Source organism: Gobius niger (genome assembly GCF_951799975.1).
Source record: "Gobius niger genome assembly, chromosome: 2".
NCBI classification, from domain to species: domain Eukaryota; kingdom Metazoa; phylum Chordata; class Actinopteri; order Gobiiformes; family Gobiidae; genus Gobius; species Gobius niger.
The window spans coordinates 28090117-28113772 of record NC_136853.1 but is presented as its reverse complement, the minus strand read 5'-3'; the positions used below and the strand labels follow the sequence as shown (position 1 = coordinate 28113772).

Sequence of the window (23656 nt, the reverse complement as noted above, 5' to 3'; positions counted from 1 at the left end):
CAGCCTTTCGACCCTTTCTGGACAGAATAAACACTGAACAACGTGTATTTTGGAGGGGAAACCTACTTGTCTAATGCACACTGACAAACCTGCTTTTTCAACTCTTTTACCAGGGTTTATCTGTAGAGTTGTTCCTTTATCCTCACCGTATGCGAATTTCAGGAACGTTTAATTTCAACCAAAAGTTACTAATTTTGAGTAATTCGAGTACTCCAACTGAAGTAACATGTTTTTTGTTTTGCTTTTTATTGCAAAGAAATTAAACTTGAGGGACACGGTGTGTGTACTGGGCATGCGCAGTACAGCGCTGGCGCTTAAAGTTGTTGAGGAAGTGAGTTTTCACCTGAAGACCTGAGAGCTGCCTCCCTTCGCTTCTGTGAGTGCTGTTAATGCAGGTTACAGTCTCTTATGACAGATATATGTCCGTGTTACCGTCTGGATTAATGAAGCGCCTCTTGTGTGGGTACTTGGTAGTTTTCAACCCTCGTTTCGCTTCGAGCAAGTGTAACCTTGAACAAGTGTAACTAGTAAAGTTACCACCACGATAATCATCATCCTCTTTCTCTGAGGACAGTCATTATAACAACAGGCCTGTCTATATACGTATTTGGAAGTGGTCTGTGTGTCTGTTGAGTTCTTGGGAACAATCTTATTCAACGTTGTTATAATTACACTTAAATGTAATGTAAAAGTAATGTAAATGTAATGTAAAAGTCATGTAAAAGTAATGTAAATGTGATGTGACCCAGACACAGAAATGACCTCAGTACCAGACCTGGAGAAGCTGGCAGAGATAGGTGAGTTTTTGTTGTATATTTTTACTCTGATTCTAAATCTGATGTGTGGAAGTTTTTTGCAGTTATTTTGGGGTAAAAAAGATAAGAATTAAATGCCTGGTGCTGTAATAAGGCTTTTAGCACATCCTCGTTTCTCCCCTGTTATCAGAAACTGTGTGTTTACAGAAACTCTCCACAGCACAGCAGAATAAACATCTACAGGACAAGCCAGTCTGGATCAGAGTTTCCTTCCCACTGCACTCGGCATCAAAGCCGGAGCAGATAAGGGAGAAGTCTCTGGGGTTTGTCCCAGACACAAAAAGAAGTTTGGACGAGTTTGATCAACTCAAGACATCACTTGATAGACTATTAAACAATAAACCATCTAAAAGAGCTCAGTGCAGCACTCAAGGCGACCAGAATCAAAACAATGTAACAACACAATAAGAAACGCCATCATTAAGAAAATACTAAAAAACTATAAAGCAAAGTGAAATGAAAGTGTTACCAAGTCTGTCTGAATAATGTAAAAAGGCCCAGTCAGTTATGAAGCACATCTCACCATAAATATTGTACCTTAACAAACATTGTAGCTTATATGTTTTGTTTAGATTATATTATTTATTATATTATTATTTGTAGAGCACAGTTCATACACAAGGCAATTGAAAGTGCTTCACAGTTGCATAAAATTCCAAGAAAACAGATTAAATCAATAAAACATCAACATAAAATGAATCAATTACAGTAAAAGGCAAGAGTGCAGATATGAACTATTCTTGAGAGGCAGTCGTGTAATGTAATCAGTAATCAGCAAATACTGTTTGCTGTGTCCCATGGAGATAATAATATTATGCATTAGCTTTTCCAGATGCTCAAAGATGTGTTACTATTTTCTCATTTAATTTTTCATTTACTCTGTATTCCGCAAGTGAGCCTAGTGTAGCTACCACAGCTGCTCATCAATCCTTTCGACTACAACACCGCCTCCCTCACACACAGAGCACCAAATTCTGGGCCCTGGGTACAAACTATCCCTCATATTTTATGTTCTTTAACCACATAACAGTGGTTTAGTGGTTTGACAGTGCAGTTAATTTATTTTCTATTATAATTTTAAGTTTGTTTGTTTTTTGTGTACTCAATATTTGACTTAAAATTTAATCTGATTTGGTTTCAGTTACAGAAATTGAATAACCTTTAATCCCGGTTGTAATATAGATGTTTAAATTGGTGGTGGAATATTCTTTTCATTGAAGTCAATTTCAATTGAATTTGCTAGCTTTAGAGCATAATGATTATTAACATACCACATTATACAGGAGGGTTGCACCAGGGGCATAGGATCTTTGTGCTGGGAATATTTGTGACTTTGAAATAGGCATGATACTATTGTCTCTGTGGCCCACAGGCATGAACAAAAAAGTCAAGGGCTTCAGCCTGATTTAGTCTCCAACCATATGTGAAGCCCAGAGACTAGATGTAACTGCAGTCTCTATATTAAGCTTGTGTATGACGGCACTTCGGAACCGAGGTAAAACTTTGAGATTTATGGGCAGGTGTGGTGAACAGGTCTGGGCTAATTCTACACGTTAGGAAGGAACATGGGGGATGAAAATACTTAGTTTTTACATTTTTAAACTCCAAATAGTCCCTTTAAGTGTATTGTCAGTAAATTCTTGTTTTTAAAAGTTACGCTGGAATAGGCCAAATGGCACGAGGCCATTTCACTAAAACGACGTTGACTCGTCTCCAAAGCTGCGTATTTATGCGACTCTCCAGTTGCGCGCGGCTAATAAGCATAATTAATTTGGTGAAAATAGAAAAAGAAAAGAAATAGACTAAAAAGAAATAGGCACGCGCATCCAAAGGCAGTGAAACCTGCGTGCTGGATCCAAAATAAGAATACAGTGTTCTAAAGTAAGGGCCGGCACAGCAGTGAGCGTGGCTTTTGGCCTGGTGGCAGTCAATTACAATACATATAAGGAAAGAAACTTTAGAGGTTAAAACGAGGAGAGAATGAGCTCTGTTTCTGTCTCTTTCTGTAACTGCATCATCCACTTCTCAGCAGAGGCAGGGACTCGCCTCACCTCATGTTTCACTGTCATTCATGACAAAAAAAAAGTTGTGTGTAAGGTCCGCTAGTGTTAAATAAAAAGCACTTAAGAGCGAGGCAAGACTTTACCGACATGGCATTGCAGAGCTCATTAACGTCACTGTTGAATTGAAGCGTACGGTCCTGACGCCGGTGTGTGGGCTGAACCATTTGGGACGTCAGGGCCCTGAGATTCATCCATCATTATTGTTTGTGCAAAATTCTGTCTCGCAACCATTGTATTTCAGCCCGGTTGTGTTCAATTCATATAACATCAACTATGAGGAAATTTAGAAAGTCCAATACAGAATGCTTTTTACAGCACTTTTGATGGTCCCCTGCTCTGGGCCCTAGATACTCAGTACCCTTAATTGAAGAAAATATTGTTTAAGGGGGGGTATTATGGACTTTTTCAAGCTTTACATCATGTTATTATGTCATTCCCTCATTAAAAACATGCCTGAAGTGTTGCCTTGGCACATTCATGTATTTTTGAGTAATCCGTAAGAACTCTGATGGCAGCCATTTTAGGGATAGGTTTGCCTGAGTCCTCCTAGGAACGCCCCCACCTCCTGGAGACGCCTCAGACCTTTCGTGACCAGCCGAGTAACCAACCACTGCTCCTCAGCAGAACCCCCTCCCCACTGATGCCACAGACAGCGTGTGGAGGGGGCGTGTCGGAAAGAGTCAGAGGTTCTTAAAGAGACAGAGGCCTATTTCAAGACATTCGCTACAGCCATTTTGAAAGAGCAATTTTATACAAGGCAGTTATTTTAATGTACTGCATTTACAGACCAACCGTCATCATTGTAGTGTGCTATAGACTGGTGCTATGTGATTGAAAAAAACATAATACCCCCTCTTTAATGGAGCTGAGTTTTTGTCTGAAATCGTCCCTTTTTCAAGATTGGGCCGGAGCTGAAGGAACTTTAAAAAAAACTTGACAATTTGAATGGTCACAATTGGCACATCCAAAAGACTGCAGTTATTCAGTGCTTTTCAGTGAAATCAACTAACTGTGTCTCCAGACTTCTACATAGATGTCCTGACATGTTAAAAGGGCACAGAGTGAACTGAATCAGAATACCGCTCAGAAAAATGTAGCTAATGGCTTTTTATCATCAAGGGTTCATAAACTGACTCGACTTCTAATTTACAGTGATTTCCGAAATCGACCTTAGTCCAAATCAAATAAGAATTTTGAGAAAAGAGCAAGACTGGGTAAAGCCAACAGGCGAGAAGACGTCAATTTCACTGTGTGGTTCATATTTGTGACACTTTTACAGAGCTTCAACGGGAGGAGGATGTGGATCCAGTGACTGCCCCAGATGGCCCTCCCTGCAGCAGTCCTGACCCCTCTCACCCTTTTTACGACATCGCCCGACATGGCATCATTCAGGTCTCGGGTCAGTAGCTCGTAGCATTCAATAAGCTCTCCATTACTTCCTATCAGTATATAAGTTTGAATTTAATCACTGTTAGGGCCAGGTAACTTACACCTCTCATGTGTTTTTATGTTGAATGAGAATTGATCTTGTTGAAAATAATCTGCAAACATTTAGGTAAATGTGGTAAATATTATTTTGCTAATATTTTGGGTTGGTTGCTCTGGTGCATGTCATTTAGGTGCACCACTGAAGAAAAGCTCACAAAGGATCCTAAAAACAGAGTTCACTGCCCATACTTCAGATGTACATTCAACTGTGAAGTTATTTCAATTCACCCTCTTCAACCATACATTTAACATTATAAACAATATTTGACAATGAAGTCAATTGATAAAGAGGGTAGAGACCGAGGATCCAACTGGCTGCAACAAAAATAAGAAATAAGAATCAACCAGTGGCTCAGTGGTAGAGTCGTCTCATGACTGGAAGGCTGGTCTTTCACATCCCGGCTCCTGCTGGTGTAGGTCAACAGTTGGAAAAACGTTATTTTTCTCAGTGTTCCATAGTCTGTTTGAATAGGAGCTATTTTAATTATCGGACACTGGGACCAGAGAGCCCCTGGGAGTGCTCCATAGCAGCTTAGTTCCATAGCACATTAGAGCTAATGAATTTTTCCCTTTTCCAGGAGATGACAAGTACGGCCGAAAGTTAATCGTCTTCAGTAGTGTTTGTCTGCCTCCATCTCACCAGCTGGACCACCTCCGTCTTCTGCAGTACTTCAAACATTTACGTCAAATATTTCCTCTTAAAAGACAGATAACGAAAGTTGTGTTTTTTTCCGTTGCAGATACCTCAAGTTCACTCTGGATCAGTATGTCGAGATGGACTATATCCTGGTGTATTTTCACTATGGTCTGAGAAGCACCAACAAGCCGTCTCTGAAATGGTTAAGAGAAACTTACAATGAGTTTGATAGGAAGTAAGTTTTGTTTTGTTCAAATACTTTTATACATTTACTGAGTAACTATTTTGAGAAAATGCAACTCTATCCTCAAATGGAATCAAGACTGCATGGTCACAACTCCCCTTGCTACTCGATTTACCTGAATCTGCTGAATATGTGGGCCTTTTTTGCAAATTTATTAAAAATAATTAAATAAAAATAAATATTGCATGCATAAGTATTCACGCTTTTTATTCAGTGCTTTGTTGAAGCACCTTTGGCAGCGATTACAGCCTCAAGTTTTTTCATTACAGCTCAAGCTCAGTTAGATTAGCTGGAGAGCACTTGTGAACCGCAGTTTTCAGATCTTTCCACAGATTCTCGATTGGATTCAGGTCTGGACTTTGACTTGGCCTTTCTAACACATTGATATTTTGTGGTTATGATATTTACGGTCGCCCCAGTTTCAAGTCTTTTTCTCCACGTGACTCCTGCATGTTTTCGTCCAAGATTGCCCTGTATTTGGCCCCATCCATCTTCCCATCAACTCGAACCATCTTCCTTGTCCCTGCTGAAGCACTCCCACCACGTTTGACAGTGGGGATGGTGTTTTTTTAGGATGATGTGCAGTGTTACTTTGACGCCAAACATAGCGTTTTAGGCCAAAAAGTCCCATTTTGGAATCTGACCAAAGCACCTTCTTCCACATGTTTACTGTGTCCCCTATGTGGCTTCAGGCAAATAGAAAACGGGACTTATTTTAAAAATGGCTTATTCTAGCCACTCTTCCATAAAGGCCAGATTTGTGCAGTATATGACTAATAGTAGTTCTGTGTTTAGTTTCCCCTTACCTGAGCTGTAGCTCTCTGCAGTTCATCCAGGGTCATCATAGGCTTCAACCTAACCCAGCTTTATTCTTGTCAATAACTTTATCCCGGACCAGTTTGGTGGCTTCTTGGACTTCATGCTGTCTGCTCCCCGACAGACCTCTGAGACCATCACAGAGCAGCTGTATATGAACTGAGAGTAGATTACACACAGGTAGAGTCTATTTCGTCATTGTCGTGTGATCATTCAGAAATCATCAGGTAACTTCTCAAGGCACTAAAAGGAGAGGGGTATAGATTCTTTTGCGCATCCAATTTTATTTATAAAAAAAAGGTTCAAACTCATGAATACATTTATATAAAATAAAATACATTTCACTTCACGATTGTGTGTCACTTAGTGTGCCTAAATATAATTATGTTTGTGGACCATAGCGTGGCAAAATATCAAAAAGTTAAAGGGGTATGGATGCTTTTTCAAACCACTGGATGTATGTGTGTGTGTACTGTATATGTATATATATATATATATTAATAAATGTATTCATTTATTTATTTTTTCAGGTACAAGAAGAACTTGAAGGCTCTGTATGTCGTCCATCCGACAAACTTCATCAGAATAGTTTGGAATATTTTCAAACCTCTGATCAGGTAAACAAATCCTAATCACCTGTTGTAGCTTTTACTAATTTATATTTATTACATGACCTTTCGCCAGTCACAAGTTTGGAAAGAAGCTTACATATGTCAATTACTTGGATGAGTTGAGGGATCATCTGAACTACGAGCAGCTTGTTGTTCCTCCTGCTGTGATCAAGTAAGTGACATTAGAAAGGGCGTTTTGCATCTTCAAGACTTGACTACCTTTTGACACATCTGTTGTGTGCGTTGACAGACATGATGAGAAGTTACGTGCAGCTCAGAAAGCCGGATCTTCCCCCACAGTGAAAAACCCCCCACCGAGACCCCCACTGCCGACACAGCAGTTTGGAGTCAGTCTACAGTAGTAAGTCCATCTAATATAAGCACCTCTGTCTCATTATGAACACAGTTAATAGTTATTTGACAGTATCAGAGAGAGGAATGGCGGGGCCATAATCCCACTTGTGATGACCCAGACTGTCACATACTTGAAAGAGAAAGGTGACTGACTCTCAACGTTAATGCCATAGCAAATACACTGCAGTAATGTTGAATCTGGGGTGTTTTTATTAAGGTTTAAGGACAGAGGGGATCTTCAGACGCTCGGCTCGTGTTCAGCTAATAAAGGATATACAGAAACTCTATAATCTGGGTAAAAATGAAGCTCTTTCCTAAAATAATCCTAAAGGTGTACACCTGATATTGTGTTGTTGTTGCTGTTGTTGTTGTTGTGTCAGGTGTACAGTACTTATTAATATGTTTTGTGTCAGGTAAGCCTGTAAACTTTGAGCAATACAGTGACATCCATGTACCTGCGGTCATCCTAAAGACATTTCTTCGAGAGCTGCCCGAACCTTTGCTCACTTTCAGAGTCTACAGTCAAATGCAGGACATCATGAGTGAGTTTTATATTGAATTAATAACACAAAATATATGGAAAACGTGTGTGCTGTAGTTCAGTGGTAAAGGAACAGCCCACCCTTTTTGCATACTGAGTTATGTTCTTACCTGAGCTTAGGCGAGTTGATGCGTACCTGTCTGGTCTTTACGCGTGTGCTCAATCACGCAAATAGACCAAAGATGTTGTTAGCATTTAGCCTCTCCCAGCATATTCCTATAGCTCCAAACTGGGGTGACATCCACGCCGTAAAGTCAGAAAATCGACATGGTTATTTTGTGTAGCTAGACTTGGATCAACTTCGTAACATTCATTGTGTCTACTTGTGTTCTAGTATCACTTTTTAGGTTCGTTTTGTCAGACACTAAGGTTAGAGATGTTAAAGATCTTTTACCTTTACATGTTCTTTACATGTTTCAGTCGCCATCTGCAGATGGGTCGTGTAACTACTCATGTAACTGTATTTAAATAGGGAAAACTTCACCCCAGTTTGGAGCTATACCATTGCTGAGAGAGGCTAAATGCTAACAACGTCTTACGTCTATTGCTTGACTAAACGCACACACAAAGACCAGACAGGTAGGCATCAACTCGTCTAAGCGAAGGTAAGAACATATGTTAGTATGTAAAAACGGTGACCTGTTCCTTCAAGGCCTGCTGACAGCACCAGTTAAACCGGGCATTTTGCTGGTCTTGCACTGTGGTCTCGTGTTTAGAATGCCTTAAACTTTGATAACAGCCCGCATTCACTGTGGCATTGTTTCAATAAGCTTCTGCAATGTCAAGAGATCCAGTGTTACATAATTTTTTCGCCACAATCTTGTTTTGATGATGGGAGAGTGAGACCACTGCGCAAGTCCTCTCCAGCACATCCCAAAGATTCATAATGAGGTTAAGATCTGGACTCTGTGGCGGAAATCCAGTGAATTAACGTCATGCTTTGTCTTATAGATGTGGAGAGCAGCCTCCGTGTGACCAGGTGTAAACAGATCATCGAGGGTCTTCCTGACCATGATTTTATTGTGGCCAAATACCTACTGTGTTTTCTCCACATGGTACATCTGTCATTATTCTGTGTTCACAGCAGGATTGCACGTGAAAAACTTATGTTTAACTGTCAACCTGGCTCTCACAGGTGTCCCAGGAGAGCATCAGTAACAAAATGAGTGCATCTAACCTGGCCTGTGTGTTTGGAGTGAACCTGGTCTGGCCTCAGCTTGACTCTGTCTCTCTGACAGCTCTCATGCCCATCAACATCTGCACAGAGATCCTCATCCAACACTTCCACACAGTATTCGGCTCACGCTGCTGCACCGCTGAAGTCCTGCCCTGAACACCCAGGGACTGTCTCTCTAACTACTGTGTTTGGTCAATCTCTGCACCTGATGTGAGCAATGAATAGCATGTATTATAAAACACTACATTTTATAACGTAAAAGAAAACAAAAAATGTGAACAAAATGGAAGAAAAAGAACCCACTTCCAACCTCTGCACTAAAAACTTCCAACCTCTGCACTAATAATACTGAGATATGTTCTTGCCTTAGCTTAGACGAGTTGATGCATAACTGTCTGGTCTTTGCGCGTGCGCTCAGTCACGCAAAAACACAGAACATGTACACGTCCGCGCTGTATTGTGTCAATACGCCTTACATTATAGTGCACTTTTTATCCGCTTAGAAAATCAACATGTTTAATTTTGTGTAACTAGACTTAAACTTCACCCCCATTAGAGGAGAGGAGAAGAGGCTAAATACGACAACATCTTTGTTCTTTTTGCGTGACTGAGCGCACGCACAAGACCAGACAGGTACGCATCAACTCGTCTAAGCTCAGGTAAGAACATATCTCAGTATGGAAATCGGTGACCTGTAACTTTAAGATAAAAAAAAGAAAAAAAGACTAAAACAATAAGTGATATAAAATCAATTTTAGTCCGGGGTCAAGTCTAATTGAGTCAAAATTCTCAAAAAAAAAGTGTCCGTTCAATTTCACTTTGTTTACTTCTAACTGAATGAAATCGTATGTTTTTGGTGTGCAGTAAGATGTGTAAGAACTATTAACACTAATGTAAACACTGGATCAAACATTTTCCTCTCATTTGTTTTTTGTGTTGATTTGTTTTATCTGTTTTAAACGTGATGTGATTAGAGCCACACCACTTTCCAGACACTAAGTTATGGGTTGGGGTTAATTCCTTGAACTGTATTAGGAGGTGGGAAGCACAGTTACATTTAACCAAGTCACTTTTTTATAGAAATTGTACTGTATCAAAGAAAAAGATCTGAATTTTCACATAAGTTTTCCCTGATTATGCGACTTTAAACTTCACACTTTTGCTTAATAGTCAAGTCAAGTAGTATTATTACCAAATACTTGCACAAGGTTCACTGCATTGTCGTAAAAATAAGGTGTAATACCCTCATTGTACACGGAGATCTAATGCATAGAAAGAAAACAGAATTGTTCTTTAAATCTGTTTATTATTGATTATTTTTTTAAGAACTTGGTACAAAACGTGATACTACTCTTTACCATTTATCAACTTCCATTTATCAACTTTCAATGCATCATAAAGAAGGGGGGGGGAGGAACTACATTGGCATAAGACAAACACTTCTCTATACACACTATCCACTGGACCCTTAATGACAAATAAAATAATCTACTTTAACAGCCAAAAGACACTTTAATTTCACCCAAGCCTCTTTGTGTTGTCTTCTTATGGCAAAGTAATACATCACACATTGCAAGCTAGACATCAGAGTGTAGAATTGGCAAATCCATGTATAAAAAAAAGAAAGAAAAGAAAATCCCCAATGTTCCCGCTTTGTATTTTTATATATTTTTTTCCCTCCTTGATAAAAGAATATAAAATGCTCTGCTTCTTTTCGCCGTATTTGTTCAAATGTTGTGTATTAAAATATACCTGCGTAAGCGCTGCACAGTTTCTCCCGGAGAGATTTGATCAAAACAAATGAAGGGGAGGGTGGGGGGGGGTTCGATATGGGCCGACACTGATATGATCCGTCTCGTTCTCGCACCTGGATCCTCAGGCGGGACGGTTGATATGCATCACGTGGTACATTCTGACACAAAAGAACAATGATCATGATACTGTTTATTTAAAGGCAAGTCGGGTGCTGAGTTAATGCGTACGTCTATCCGGCAGATATATAGAGCCCTACTGTTTTGTATACAAATAAAAGTGTGCTTCGGTACAGCTGTGTCATAGAGATCGCAGAGTCACTAACAGTACAAGTACGTCGATTTTAACGTCAAGGCCAAAAAAAAAAACATGTAAAAGATGACGCCTTGTTACACGATAAAACCATGAGATAAGGCTTTTTTTGTTTGTTTCCAATTCCATTCTAGAGGGGCATTGATTCGTTTTCTTGAATCCACTGTAATTACAATTGACTTTGTGCGCAACTTCATATCGTAACAACGCTGCCCAAGAAGTGACTTCCTGTTTCGATCCAGCACGCCAGAATAAAAGCACGCAGCTCGTCTCATTGATTAGTTAAAGTGGCTAGATGCAAGTTGGCCATTTTATACTCACTGCTGCCACCTCAGGTCATACATGAAACTGCACCTTTTATATTAAGCTAATGCATGACGGCAATTCGGACCCGAATTAACAACTTTTTGAGTGACAGAGCAGGATTTTAGAGGCAGTTGTGGTGAACAGATCTGAGCTCATTCTTCACATTAGGACATTGCTGGAACATGTAGGGGGAGGAAAATACATAATTTTAACATTTTTAAACTGTATAGTCCCTGTATAGTACAAGAATAAAATTAAATACACACATTGTAAGTGTTTTGTCTGTTAATAGTTAAGCAGAAAGAAAGCTGAACTAATGAATAAGATGCCGCTTTTATTTTGGTGTACAGGATCGAAGCAGGAAGTCACTGTTATGATTTGAAGTTGCCCACAGAGTCAATTATTTTATCTTCTAGACTGCATACTAAATGTACTTCTCGTCAACCTTTGCCCGGAGTTTCAGCAAGTAACATTTTGCAGTATAAAGTTTGAAAGCTGCCAATTTTACACAATTTGATCACATGCCTTTTGTTCAAATACGCATCACCGTAGAAAACGCACACAATGTCAAACAAAATCCTGCTCATTTCTTTTGATCATTTTTAGCCGTTAAAAAAAGTCTAAAATCTATGTAACAAAAAGGTGGACAGGGAGTTATAATATATTGCTTTTTGTATATGTTTCTTTCTCTCGGACTCCTTGTCCCATATTAAAGCCATGCGTGCAGGGCGTAGCAAAGCTGCACATCAAACAACCACCATCTCCTAACTCTTGATCATATAAAAGAGATGGAGTGAACAGAAATGCATAACATCTTAATGATTTCCCTCCCGTGAAGGCATTTTCTTTCACTTAACGTTGTCTGTATGTTTGTGCATTTGTCTGATGCATCTGATCAAAAAGTAAAAAAACAAAACGCTGCTGGACAAAGGAAGACTGGCAAGAACTGGACGTGTGTGAGTCGTGGGACTCCAGGTCGAAGTGTGGAGACACTTGGCCACGTGCGTCCGTCGAGGCCGAATGGTCTCAGTTTGACGGGTATGATCAGAAAATAATCTGAATAAGACAAACCCTTGCGTTAAGGGTTTGCACTTGAGGCAGTGTTTCTCTGTAACAAGCTTGTCACTGGTAATGCTCGTAAAAACAAGTAAAAAAGGTGTCAAATAGAAAAGGCAGGGAAAGAAAAAAGCACTCTATATATTATTGTTACATGAGTCCAGTAAGAACAAAGGTTTTTGGCATATACTGGTTTAAGGTAGAAGGACTGAATATGCATGTCACATCACGTAGATGTGTTCGTAATGAGTGTAGAAAGATCCCTGCTGGTAACTGCTCATTTCTCTGCACAGACAGGAATTTGGCATATAGAGAAATCATATATTTAAATCAACATCCATGTAAAGTCTACCTTTAAATGAACAAATGAAAACAAATGTAGGGTGTAGTTGGTCAAATATTTCATTTGGTCTTAAATTTGATGATGAACTGAACTCACAAAGTATGCTCTATTCTTCCTTTGTTGGAACCTCCGATGATTGCGTTACTTGCAAAGAGACAGGGACTTGTGTTTTTTTTTTTTCATGTATCTAAAGTTTAAAAATAAATCACAAAAACACAAACCTGATGATAAAATAAAACACTAAATACTCCAGAACTTGTACCGACAGGCAAGCCAGGAAATCCTAAACTCTCCACTAGAAAAGCTAAATTATGTATTCTTCTCTTAAATACTTTTATTTAACTATATTTAATACTGAAAAAGCTATTTCTCTGTTTTGTTTGAAGGCTCGTATGCATTTATAAACAATTAATTCCTGAATTTGTATGGCAAAAAACTTGGTTCACAGGAGAATGAGAACAAACTTGGATATCGCACAGTACAGTCCTTCACTGCTCCTTTGTTTCTGGCACTAACACTAACTCTACTGTTCTCTCTGGCTATTTAATCGTGACAGTAAATAGACCTGTGTTTTAAACAAGGGACATATATTTAGGCCACGCAGAAAGCCTTTCTAGATCTCTGCTGCAGCATTCAATTCCATCTTCTTGTATTAAATACAATAAGGCCAACAACATTAATAAATAGAAAATAACTTAAAAAATAAATCTCATAAGCACTGTAGGTGACGGTTTTAAAAAATACTTCAAATCCAGACCCTTCCCAGTTTTTTCTTCTTTTCAGAAAAACGTATGTGTGGATTTCACGAGGACAAAAGCCCCTCGCAGTGGGCTAGTTGTTGTCCTGGCTCTGTGCGTGGCTCTTCTGACTGGGCGTGGCCAAAGGGCTGATGCTGGTGGGTTTCATCCATGCTTGGGACAGCAGGGAGGCGCTGATGGTGGTTGTGGTCGTCATGGTGACCTGGATGACCTGTTCGCGCTGGATGACTCTGATGAGGGACTTGATGCGGTCGAGAGACGCCTGAGTGTCCCTCTGCCGCTCCAGCAGTCGCTCCCTCGTGTCCATGCATTGCTGAAACAACATATTTCAGTGGTTTGCCAGTTTTTATAGAACCTGATAAAAGCGAGTCATTTTTGACCGTGGTCTTACTTTGAACGTCTGGTTGAGCTTCTTGTCCTCCTCATCCAGATGAGCACACTCGTTCTTCAGCTCATTGTTTCTCCTCAGCAGTCGTCTCTTCTCCTCTTGCCTCACTGAGAGAGCAAATACAGGTCAGTGTAAGCATTGCTGCCCCATGTGAGTCTGCAACATCATTAGGAGACACAACTGACCCGTCTTGTGTGTGATGTAAGACTGGACAAAGTTTTGTGGCCATGACAGGTTTTCTTTGTTCAGTACCTGAAGAACAGACACAAAAATCATATAAATTATCCATATGTTTACAAAGAAAATAAATCTTCTGCAGCTCCAAACACAGTATTAAAGTTTTTAATAACCCACTTCTATCAACTAGTACAATATACATATACTTATACCATGGTCTGGGTGAATACTCAATTCTGATTGGCTCACTGGCGTGCGTTAAAACTGAATAACGCAGTTATTATGGTGCGTTCCAGGCAACTGATAACTGGTATCTTTCCCACTTGAAAATTACGACTTATGACCTCAGCGCGTTCCAGGTGAATAAAGACGTATGTTACAAAACTGCTAATGCTACAACAGTTAGCTCTACAATGCTAACGTTATATGAATGTTTCTCCAAACCAGATATACTTAAAAACATGTGACATAACGTTATGTTGAAGGCAGTGACGTGAACGTCACCAAAAGTAACGTTCACTTCACTGATGCAGAGGTTTTGTTAGTTTTATCATTAGCTGCTCCTCCACTGGGGGCTGCCATTACTGTCTTCATCTCGTACACAAACTTGTAGCAGTTTTGAGGTCTCCGAGTTTACAAGTTGTAATTACCAGCTCGAGCATTTTTCCAAGTGGGAAGTGGATGTGCGAGAAACTACAAAAAACTCTTTAATACCACAATCAATATTTCTGAAACACAACAGAGAGTTACTGAACATACTTATCTATCAGGCCCATTAGCTAAAAATGCTGTACCTGCTATAAAAGTATTATTGACCAAAATCGGTACTTCCGGTTTAGTGGAGAAAAATGCTAATGGTGCAGCAGCTACGCTAACCCCGGAATTACCGACTTTAGTAAATAATATTTTTTTAGCAGTAGGTGTGACATTTTTGGCTTATGAGTCTGAGAAATAAGTAGGTTCAGTAACTCTCTGTTGAGTTTCAGAAATATTGATTTTTTTTATGTTTCTTCTCTCGCATATTTGCCAGTTTGCTCGGACCCGGAAGTGGAAGTCGTGACGTCACACTTAACAAACGTATATACATATGCATATACTTATGGTGCGTTCCAGGCAACTGGTAACTAGTATTTTTTCCACTTGAAAGTTACCAGTTACAACTTCAGAGCGTTGCAGGTGATTGAAGTTGTATGTAAACAAAACGGCTAATGCTACAACTGTTAGCTCATACGATGCTAACGTTATGTGAAAGCTTCTCCAGACCAGATATAGTTCAAAACATGTGACCTAGTGTTATGTTGAAGGCTGTGACCAAAAGTATCGTTCACTTCACTGATGCATTAGTCCTTCAACAGTTAAATCATGTTCTATGTCACTCCACTGCAGCTGTTTCCATAGTAACGACAAACATTTCAGTTGGAAATGTTTCAGGTAAAACAGCTTAAAACATAAAATAACTCAAAAAGCAAACAATGAACAGTTTCAGTTTGTGTGACCATGGTATAAGTGGATTAAACAACTCAGAGCCGTGCATTATACAGTTTCAATGCTCTACGTGGAGGCAAGAACCCCCCTCGTTGTTTAATCCTTACATATACATACAACCTCAAAGAAAAAACCTTCAATACCTTCTTTTGGCACTTGGGACAGTACCAGGGTCCTCTGGGTGGCGTTTTGAGCGGAGGATGGAGGCAGTTTGGGTGAAAGACTCGAGGGCAGTTATGACAGGGCTGCATCTCACCGTCCTCTTTACAGACAGCACAGTGTTCATCGTGCTCCAAGTCATCCTGCAAGACAAAAGAAGAAAACACATCAAATATAAGATCAGGTTTTACATTTGATGCACAGTCAGAGTGATATTGTCTCTTTTTACTTTATAGGAAACACTGATTCTGACATAAAAAGTTAGATGTGTCATCAGTCCTGCGGGATCAGTGATGTCACGTACCTTCCAGAAGAAGTCCTCAGAGTCTAGCGTGCGGATGGAAGCAAAGCATAGGTTAGTCACACAGTCGTGAAAAAGTGAGGCCATGCAGCAGGTGCACCCAAAGCATTAATGGATCAGAGTTTGCACTGGTCCTGAGCGTTTTAGTTTGACAATGCAGTGCACGTTTCAGCACAGTAAAAACATAGTAATAAGATGGAAAAATAGTCTGAACCGGGAATAATGAATTCTGCAGCCCTGTTTCAATAGTACTACCAAGAAAATGCTAGGTTCTGATGAATTACCATGGAATACATTTGTTGTGTGCCCCGTTTCATGTGATTACCATAATTGCCATGCTATTACTGTGCTGTGAAGTGAACTTAAAACAAGTAAGAGACAGAAGGACAAGGGGTATGTCTGTGTTTTACCTCGTGCTGTCAGGTAGAGGGAGCTGTTCAGGTAATGTGAAGCCAGGCGTTTTCGCTGCAAGTACAATAAGTTCAGTGTCAGATTACAGCAGTGGTTTGGTTTTCAATAGTGTGTTGAGATTTTCTAACCTCTGGTTCAAGCAAGCCACTGTACGTAGGGTTTGCTGTGCTTCGTCTCTTCCTCTCTTGCCTCTTTAACTGGATTTCTGCAAAACAAAATCAATGTGATGATGGGCACAGACATGTTATATTATAAATAAAAATATAGATATATAGTAAAATTACCTTCCAGGTGATCTGGGGTAACAAGGCCAAGGGCTACCATGAAGGCAATTTTCTGAAACACAAGATTCTGTGTAAATGTCACCAAAGCCATAACTGATCAAATTAACACTGTTAAAACTTACCTCAGGATCCTCATCTTTCTTAGAGGAGGGCACCTGGCACTGGGGGGAAGGGAGACCTTCCTGTGGGCTGTCAACATGGGCTCCTGGAGACCCTTCACAGCTATTGGGCACCTGTGACTGGATTATGATGACCTGGTAAGAAAAAACCCTCAGTTCAGTGTTGTGTTAAATATTAACAAATGACAATTCACGTGATTTTGTTTCCAAATACACCAATATGCTGACACTAACTGCAGGGAATACCTTGTTTTCAGAGCTGAAAATCAGTGGTTGCACTTTCACAGAATCATTGACCGCTGATACTCCATTGGTGGCAGCTGGTGATGCAGCAATAATGGCATATGCCTCGCCGGGACCTGCTGAAGCATGCTGAACAGTACTACTGGACTCCAGTGCCCTGGTGAGGCCGTGGATGTTAGGCCGAGGGGGCGAGGCGCCCCCTTGCCTCTCTGGCTGCTGGACTGGGCTCAGTGTGCTGTTGGCGGTGGGGAGCGTGGGGCCCTGACTCTTGGGACTGACCACTGCTGTTGCCCTCAGCAGGCTGAGCGGCTGCAGCTCCTGACAGGGACTACTGTGAGGAAGGCTGTCTGGGATCTGGGTCTTCGGTCTGACCTGTGGGAGCAACAGGCAGAGAAGGATTAACACAAATTACAACTACATAAACAGCCACAAAAATGAGCAAGATGACAATTATGTCAGCATTGTAGTGCAATTGAATAATATGTCAAAAATCTAACATAATTTGCTTTGTCATGTTTCGTATAACAATACACAAGCAAAGTGTCCCTTTATATGTGCTGCCACCTAGTGGATGACACATCTGTATTAACACAGTGCATATGTAAAAGCTTTAGTACTTTGTATCTAAAACAATTCTTAACAAAAAGGACATAAACAGCCTCTGAAAGATTTACCTGAGGTAACACTGCAGAGACTTGTCCTGAAAGCCGATGCAAAGAGCTGACTTGAGGCACCTTAATTGGAACAGTGAGAGTCCCCAGCATCTGTACACAAACAGAAGCAACGCAAGTTATTTACAAGAATGAATGCAACACCCACTCATAATGGCATTTGTTGTATTGTATAGAAATATATATAATTGTATAGAAATAAACAGGGTCCCACTCATATAAATCTAAATTTGCCACAAAATATAGTATTTCTTGTTAGTCACAAGCTGTGAAAGACTAACAAGGGCCACATTGCATGATTCGTTATTTTTATTATTTGTGTTTATTTAAAAAGGACAGTACATTCAACATGTAACACAATATAACATTTACAGCCAAGACTAATGTGAGTCCTGAGAAGTGCTTTTAAATGTGGATGTTGTTAATGGAGCTGTGAAGAGGATGAACTGAACTTGTGATACTCTGACTCTGATGGATGTGACAGTGGGCGGGGCTTAATGCTGGGGAAGTTTAGATCATTGTTACAGCACATCCGGATTCAGGTCTTTCCAGAGATGTTCAATCAGGTTTAAGTCTGGGCTCTGTCTGGGCCACTCAAGGACATTGACAAACTTATCCTGAAGCCACTCCGTTATCTCATCAGACCAGAGAATCTTGTCATGGTCTGAGAGTTGTACCTTTTGGCAAACTCCAAGCGGGCAGTCCTTTTACTGAGGAAAGGCTTCTGTCTGACCACTCTACCATAAGGGCCTGATTGAGAGATGGTTGTCCTTCTGTAGGTTCTCCCATTTCCTCAGAATAACGCTGGAGCTCTGTCAGTGACCATTGGACTCTTGGTCACCTCTGACCAAGGCCCGTTCCCCTGATTGCTCAGTTTGGGTGGGTGTCGAGCTCTGGAGGAGTCCTGGTGGTTCTGAACTTCTTCTATGTATAAATAATCGAGGCCACTGTGCTCTTCGGGACCTTCAATGCAGCAAAAACCTGTCTGTACCTTTCCCAGATCTGTGCCTTCATACAAACCTGTCTCAGAGTCAAAAGACAGTTCCAGGCATAGTTTCTGCTCTGACATGCCCTGTCAGCTGTGGGATCTTATACAGAGGTTTGTGTCTTTCCAAATCAAGTGCAATACATTTAATCAGTGGAAACAAGATGCGCCTGAGCGTCATAGCAAAGAGTGTGAATACTTATGTGCATGTGATATTTCAGTTCTTTTTTTTTTTAATACATGTTAAACATAAAAAAAAAGAAGAATTTGATCTATTTTGGAATAAGGATGTAACAAAACAAAATGTGGAGTGAAGGGGCGTGAATACTTTCCGGATGCACTGTGTGTTGTTATTGTTTATCAAATGTGCACAATTAATTCATTTTTGTAACCAGGGACTGCAGATGTAAAATGTAAAGGTTTGGTATAATCTGGTGCAGTGCACCTCTAAGAACTTAATGTGTGGGGACAATGTACAGGGGAACATTGTCCCTTAAATGAAGATGAAAGTAAAGCAACAAACTAATAAGATCTCAGTATAATGAATGGTATATGGACACTTATTCTCAAACTGTGGTGCGTGTACCATTGATGGTGCATACGCTTTTTCAGGGGTTTCTCAGGATCTTCTGCCGTGTTAGACTTTATTCATGTAAATTTGGAATAATTTACTGTATACTTTAGTTGTGTTTTTAAGTGTTTTTCAGGTTAAAACATAGTTTACACCAAGATTAAACATAATTGTATCCAATTTAGGTCTTTTTTAGAGTCACTGTAGACTCTTTAGTTCTGATATGATCTTAATTTAGGCCTGTACTTGAAATTACAGTATTTTATAAGAGGTCATTGGTGTGAAATGTTTGCGAACCACTGTTTAATACACAGTGCAATAGTTAAGCAGGTTGGGAAACTTTCTACCCCTCCTGAACGTGGTGGAGGGGTTTGAGCACCTGAATGATCCTGGGAGCTCTGTTGTCGGGGGCTTCGTGCCCCTGGTAGGGTCTCCCATGGCAAACAGGTCCTAGGTGACGGGTCAGACAAAGAGCGATTCAGAAGCCGCTTATGAGAGACCTCCCATGGACCCACCACCTGCAGGAGGAGCCATAGGGGCTGGTGCAATGTGATTTGGGCAGCTCCAACAGCTGCCCCCACGACCCGGAAACGGACAAGTGGAAGAAGATGGATGGATGGGAAACTTTCTACGTATGTCACACTTCAGTTAAATTAAAAAGTGTGGATAATTAACAACGCCTCAAATGAATATGTAAAGTATTTTTTTTTCAACTTAAAAACATAATGCAGTATGCTTTAAACTTGTGTTTTCTACATACATTGCTAGCATGTGTGAAAGAGGCTTGGTGATGAGGTTATACCTGTGACCCAAAAAGAAATGTGTACACACACGTCACTTCCTGTCTCTGATACCAAGAAAAGGGAGAAAAAAATAAACTTTCCATCTTCTCCACACCCTCCCCCTGTTCTTGTTCTGTGAAATCCCTTCCTTGCTTTGTGTTGTGCTGCAGAACAGGCTGCACCGTGAGGAGGGGGAGGAGGCAGCCAAGGCCTGTTCCTATGGCAACTGCAGAGATGAAAATTCTTGCAGTGCAAGGCTTTCATTTCCGTAATTGTTGCCTCTTTTCTCCACAGCTAAGCACCTTCGTGAGGGGGGCTGCACCCCTTTCTTTGAGCACAACCTTGGAACAGACATTTCTTGTTTTTGAAATCATTTTCTTATGTGGAAGCTGAATGAAGCGTGGCGAACACAGATGACAGCTCTGCAGTGAACACTGGCAGTCCTCTGCAATCCTCTGGCCCATAAGTCTGTAAAGCAGCAGATAAATCACTGGCTTGGTCTGTCACTTTGTCATCGAGAGGGGCCTTAAACTGACCTGAGCCACACAAGTCAAAGAAAACAAATGTAACTTTTTGTATCAGCAAAGATGTGACTCAAAGGATGGCGGAGTCAAGTTTAATGTAGGTCAGACACAGGAGACATTTTTAGAGCCTTTTTAGATGGTACTACATTGGGACTAAAGCATAAGTGTTCCTTTCTAAAACCGCCTTTGACTATACTGTACAGAAAATACAAATACTTTAAATTGTTAATCTTTAAGATTAGGTTGCCATGAATCATTATTTCTCACTAATGTATATAAGAAGTATACACAAACATCAGTCAGGACATGAGGTCCTGTTTGCAGGCAGCAGAGGGCGCTGTTTTGGGCCTTCACTGCTCCTCAATGATCTCATTTGATCCTCATTTTTCTGTGGGATATGTAGGAAACTTGCTCTGTCTTTGTAAATGTTGTCCCACTGGTGTAGGTTGAATGTTACCTAATATCTCTTAGGTGGCCACACTTTGTGCAAGACAGGATCAATGCATTCAAATGCATGTAATGATTTAGGAAACACATTAATGAATGTTATGATTAATTGGCTTTAACTTCATTTGTCAAAGCGTTGTCTAGGAAAAGCAGACTTCTGAACCTGGACATCTGGCGGCAATGAAATCCCACACTTTGAACGGTCTGATTTAATAATACTTTTAAACTCCAATACCCAACAATAGCACACTCCAAATGCCTTTAACCATGTTCTTGGTCAGGCCTTGTTGAAAATATAACAACTCACTAAGACAGGACACTATTGGTTTGAGCAAAACATCTATTTTCCAAACCAATTTATTTAACTATTTCCTCAAATGTATTAAAATAATGTTATGTATTTACTTTGCTGTGCTTTTTTTTAATCTAAATTCTGAATCAATAGATGAAACGTTGCAAGAGATTATGGAAAGAGATGGAAAGCCCTCCTGAGCTCAATAGCACTCCTGCAGTGCAGCGTCCCATGACATCTCATCATTCACCGTCAAATTAGTGTTCAGATGGTTTGAGGGACATCCCTCCAACTGCTCCTCACACTGTCGCATCGCTGTTCCTTCTCTGATTGACCCAATCAAATGATTGAGGATGGAGGTTTAAGAAGCATGGTGCAACTCTCTCTGCACCATCACCTCTGTGTGACCCACTCACCTCCAGCACCAAGGCATTTAGAAAACAGATCTATGCTTAAGTAAAAATCATAATTCTAATGTGTTTATACTGTGTTAAACTTGTCTTCACTTGGATTATCAGCAGGGGTTTTGAGATACCAGCCTTGGAGACAGGTGATGGACAGACAGTGGGGCTAATGGACAGTGTTATCATAAACTGAAGTCTCAGGCTCAGAGCCTGGCCCACCTCACCGAGAGCGGCACAATTACTGCAGGAGTGTGAGCTGCCAGGCTGAGCCGCTCCAGTGCTGTGCTGAATACAGAGTAAGAAGTAGCTATGGCCTGAATCCTAACAGAATCAGCTCAAAATGTTCTTCAAACAGTGAGGAATGTCTGTTAACTCTTCAATGGAGAAACAGCTGCTCGCATCATTTTGGTGACATGAACGTCCTTCACATTGTACTGTTACATGAGCAAATAAAACGCTTTGTTTCTGTGAGTCTTTCAGGTTGAAATGAAATAAGACAAGTGTTTCTGAGACTTTCTACACCATATACCTCTCGAGAATCATCTACAATATCTGGACTTCCAAGTACCACTACGACTAAACTAACACTAAATACAGACTAAACGGGTCTTAACTAAACAGGCCAAAACTTGGGACTAAAGCATGTAGTAAATCAAATCTAAGCCTGAAAAGTATTAATCCTATCCTCCCGCACTAAGGTCCGAGGGCCAGCTCCAGCTCGTGGTACCTGAGATGAGACTTAAAACCAGGGGGGACGCAGGACCTTCTCTGTAGTCAATCACAGACTCTGAAACGCTCTGCCACAGTGGAGCAATTAAAGTCTCATCTTAAGGCCCACTTTTATTTAGATTCAGGGTCCAGAGATAGTTCTCGATGCTTGAATCAGCCGAACTCGGAGGAAATACTGTATTTTGTCATAATGAGTTGATTTCTTTGGGGGGAATAGAGTGCTCTGCCACAGTGGGGGTTACCTGTGATGGAGGCAGCTCTGTGGCTCTCCTGCTGCTCAGCGGGTGGACACTTGCAGACACCACTCGGCTACTGGTTTTAAGGTTGATGGGGGAGTTTTGCAAAGGGTCGGAGCTTGGCACCTTTTGTCCATTTATGTGTGCAGTCACCATAGAGACAGGGGCTTTGGCGGGCACCACCGAAATGGCAATGCCTTGGCCCGGAGTCTTGATGAGGGACAGTGGTTTGGTCGTCCCGACAGGACAAGTGCGGACAGCCAGCTTCTGTGAAAAGGCAAACAGGGAGAGACAGCACAGTTAAAAAGACAGCACCACAATAATAGGGACCAAAGGGATATTTCAGGATTGTTGACATAGGGCCTCATTTCCTAGTTATCCAGAGTGTTGTTGATTTCTAGAGATATATATATAGATTTGTTTTAATTCATGCAGTTCTTATATTTGAACAGTTTAGTGGTTCTAGGCTTATGCTAGGCTAGCACATGTCTATGGTAACTAGTAGCCTGCAGTCTGACCCAAGCTCAGTGCACCTGAGGCAAATCACTTATAACACCAGACTACCCATATGAATGTCTGTGTTGACTGTGTGTTGACTGTGTTTAAATATTACCATTTTGCATTTATTTTTTCTGCTAGGTTACCGGATCTACAGTAGTTTGTTTACCTGTGGCCAGCATTACTACATGTGGAAATCACAAAGGAGCTGATTTTGAAGAGGTTTTTAATGCAGGCTACCAGTTACCATAGACATGCACTCGCCTAGAACAAGGCTAGCGCCACTAAACTCTTCAAATAAAGAACTGCATGAGTTAAAAAAAAATAATAATAATAATAATAATCCAGAAATCAACAACATTCTGGATAACTAAGGAATGAGGCCCTATGTCAAAAATCTTGAAATATCCCTTTAAGCAAGTCGAAAGACGCGCATATATCAAGTAACACAGTGATACAGGACGAGGGACTGGAAAAATAACTGTAAACCATCTGGCCTCATTGTGCAGCGTGAGGTTCATCAGACACAGAGAGACAAAGTTTGTGATTGTATCTAGCAGTAAAGATACTGCAACCAAACAGTTAAGATTAAGAACATGTATGACTTATCTCTGGATATTGCAGGAAACTGGAGATGGAGAGTTGTTTCTAGAGTTCAAAGAACTCACCAATGACTG

At 40.6% G+C, this 23656-nt stretch overlaps 2 protein-coding genes across 3 annotated transcripts in view; one reads left to right on the top strand and one right to left on the bottom strand.

The window, feature by feature from the left end:
• Nucleotides 1–305: 305 nt before the first annotated feature.
• Nucleotides 306–9025, top strand: LOC306959424 (rho GTPase-activating protein 8-like). The gene is made up of 13 exons (XM_079551535.1): nt 306–376; nt 750–797; nt 4158–4277; nt 4945–5032; nt 5107–5238; nt 6594–6680; nt 6748–6846; nt 6925–7035; nt 7099–7172; nt 7246–7323; nt 7442–7570; nt 8521–8624; nt 8705–9025. The coding sequence occupies exons 2-13, from the start codon at nt 758–760 to the stop codon at nt 8900–8902; spliced, it is 1260 nt and encodes a 419-aa protein (XP_079407661.1). The 5' UTR covers nt 306–376; nt 750–757; the 3' UTR covers nt 8903–9025.
• A 2667-nt stretch (nt 9026–11692) lies between these two features.
• phf21b (PHD finger protein 21B) overlaps nt 11693–23656 on the bottom strand; it is a 50719-nt gene continuing 38755 nt past the window's right edge. For both annotated transcript variants that reach the window (XM_079551528.1, XM_079551527.1), the window contains 12 exons: nt 22488–22748; nt 17515–17604; nt 16844–17212; nt 16601–16732; nt 16479–16530; nt 16323–16399; nt 16194–16248; nt 15787–15809; nt 15467–15625; nt 13847–13913; nt 13665–13768; nt 11693–13586 (listed from right to left, as the gene is read on the bottom strand). In XM_079551528.1, coding sequence (XP_079407654.1) covers nt 13347–13586; nt 13665–13768; nt 13847–13913; nt 15467–15625; nt 15787–15809; nt 16194–16248; nt 16323–16399; nt 16479–16530; nt 16601–16732; nt 16844–17212; nt 17515–17604; nt 22488–22748 — 1629 coding nt within the window. In that variant the 3' untranslated portion in view covers nt 11693–13346. The remainder of the gene's footprint in view (nt 13587–13664; nt 13769–13846; nt 13914–15466; nt 15626–15786; nt 15810–16193; nt 16249–16322; nt 16400–16478; nt 16531–16600; nt 16733–16843; nt 17213–17514; nt 17605–22487; nt 22749–23656) is intronic.

What these genes read in the sequence shown, in the direction of transcription:
- LOC306959424 (XM_079551535.1), top strand. Translation starts at nt 758, where the DNA reads ATGACCTCAGTACCAGACCTGGAGAAGCTGGCAGAGATAG. An exon ending in TTTGGAGTCAGTCTACAGTA is followed by an intron (nt 7,036 to 7,098) that starts GTAAGTCCATCT and finishes GTTATTTGACAG; the next exon opens with TATCAGAGAGAGGAATGGCG. An exon ending in CACATACTTGAAAGAGAAAG is followed by an intron (nt 7,173 to 7,245) that starts GTGACTGACTCT and finishes GTTTTTATTAAG; the next exon opens with GTTTAAGGACAGAGGGGATC.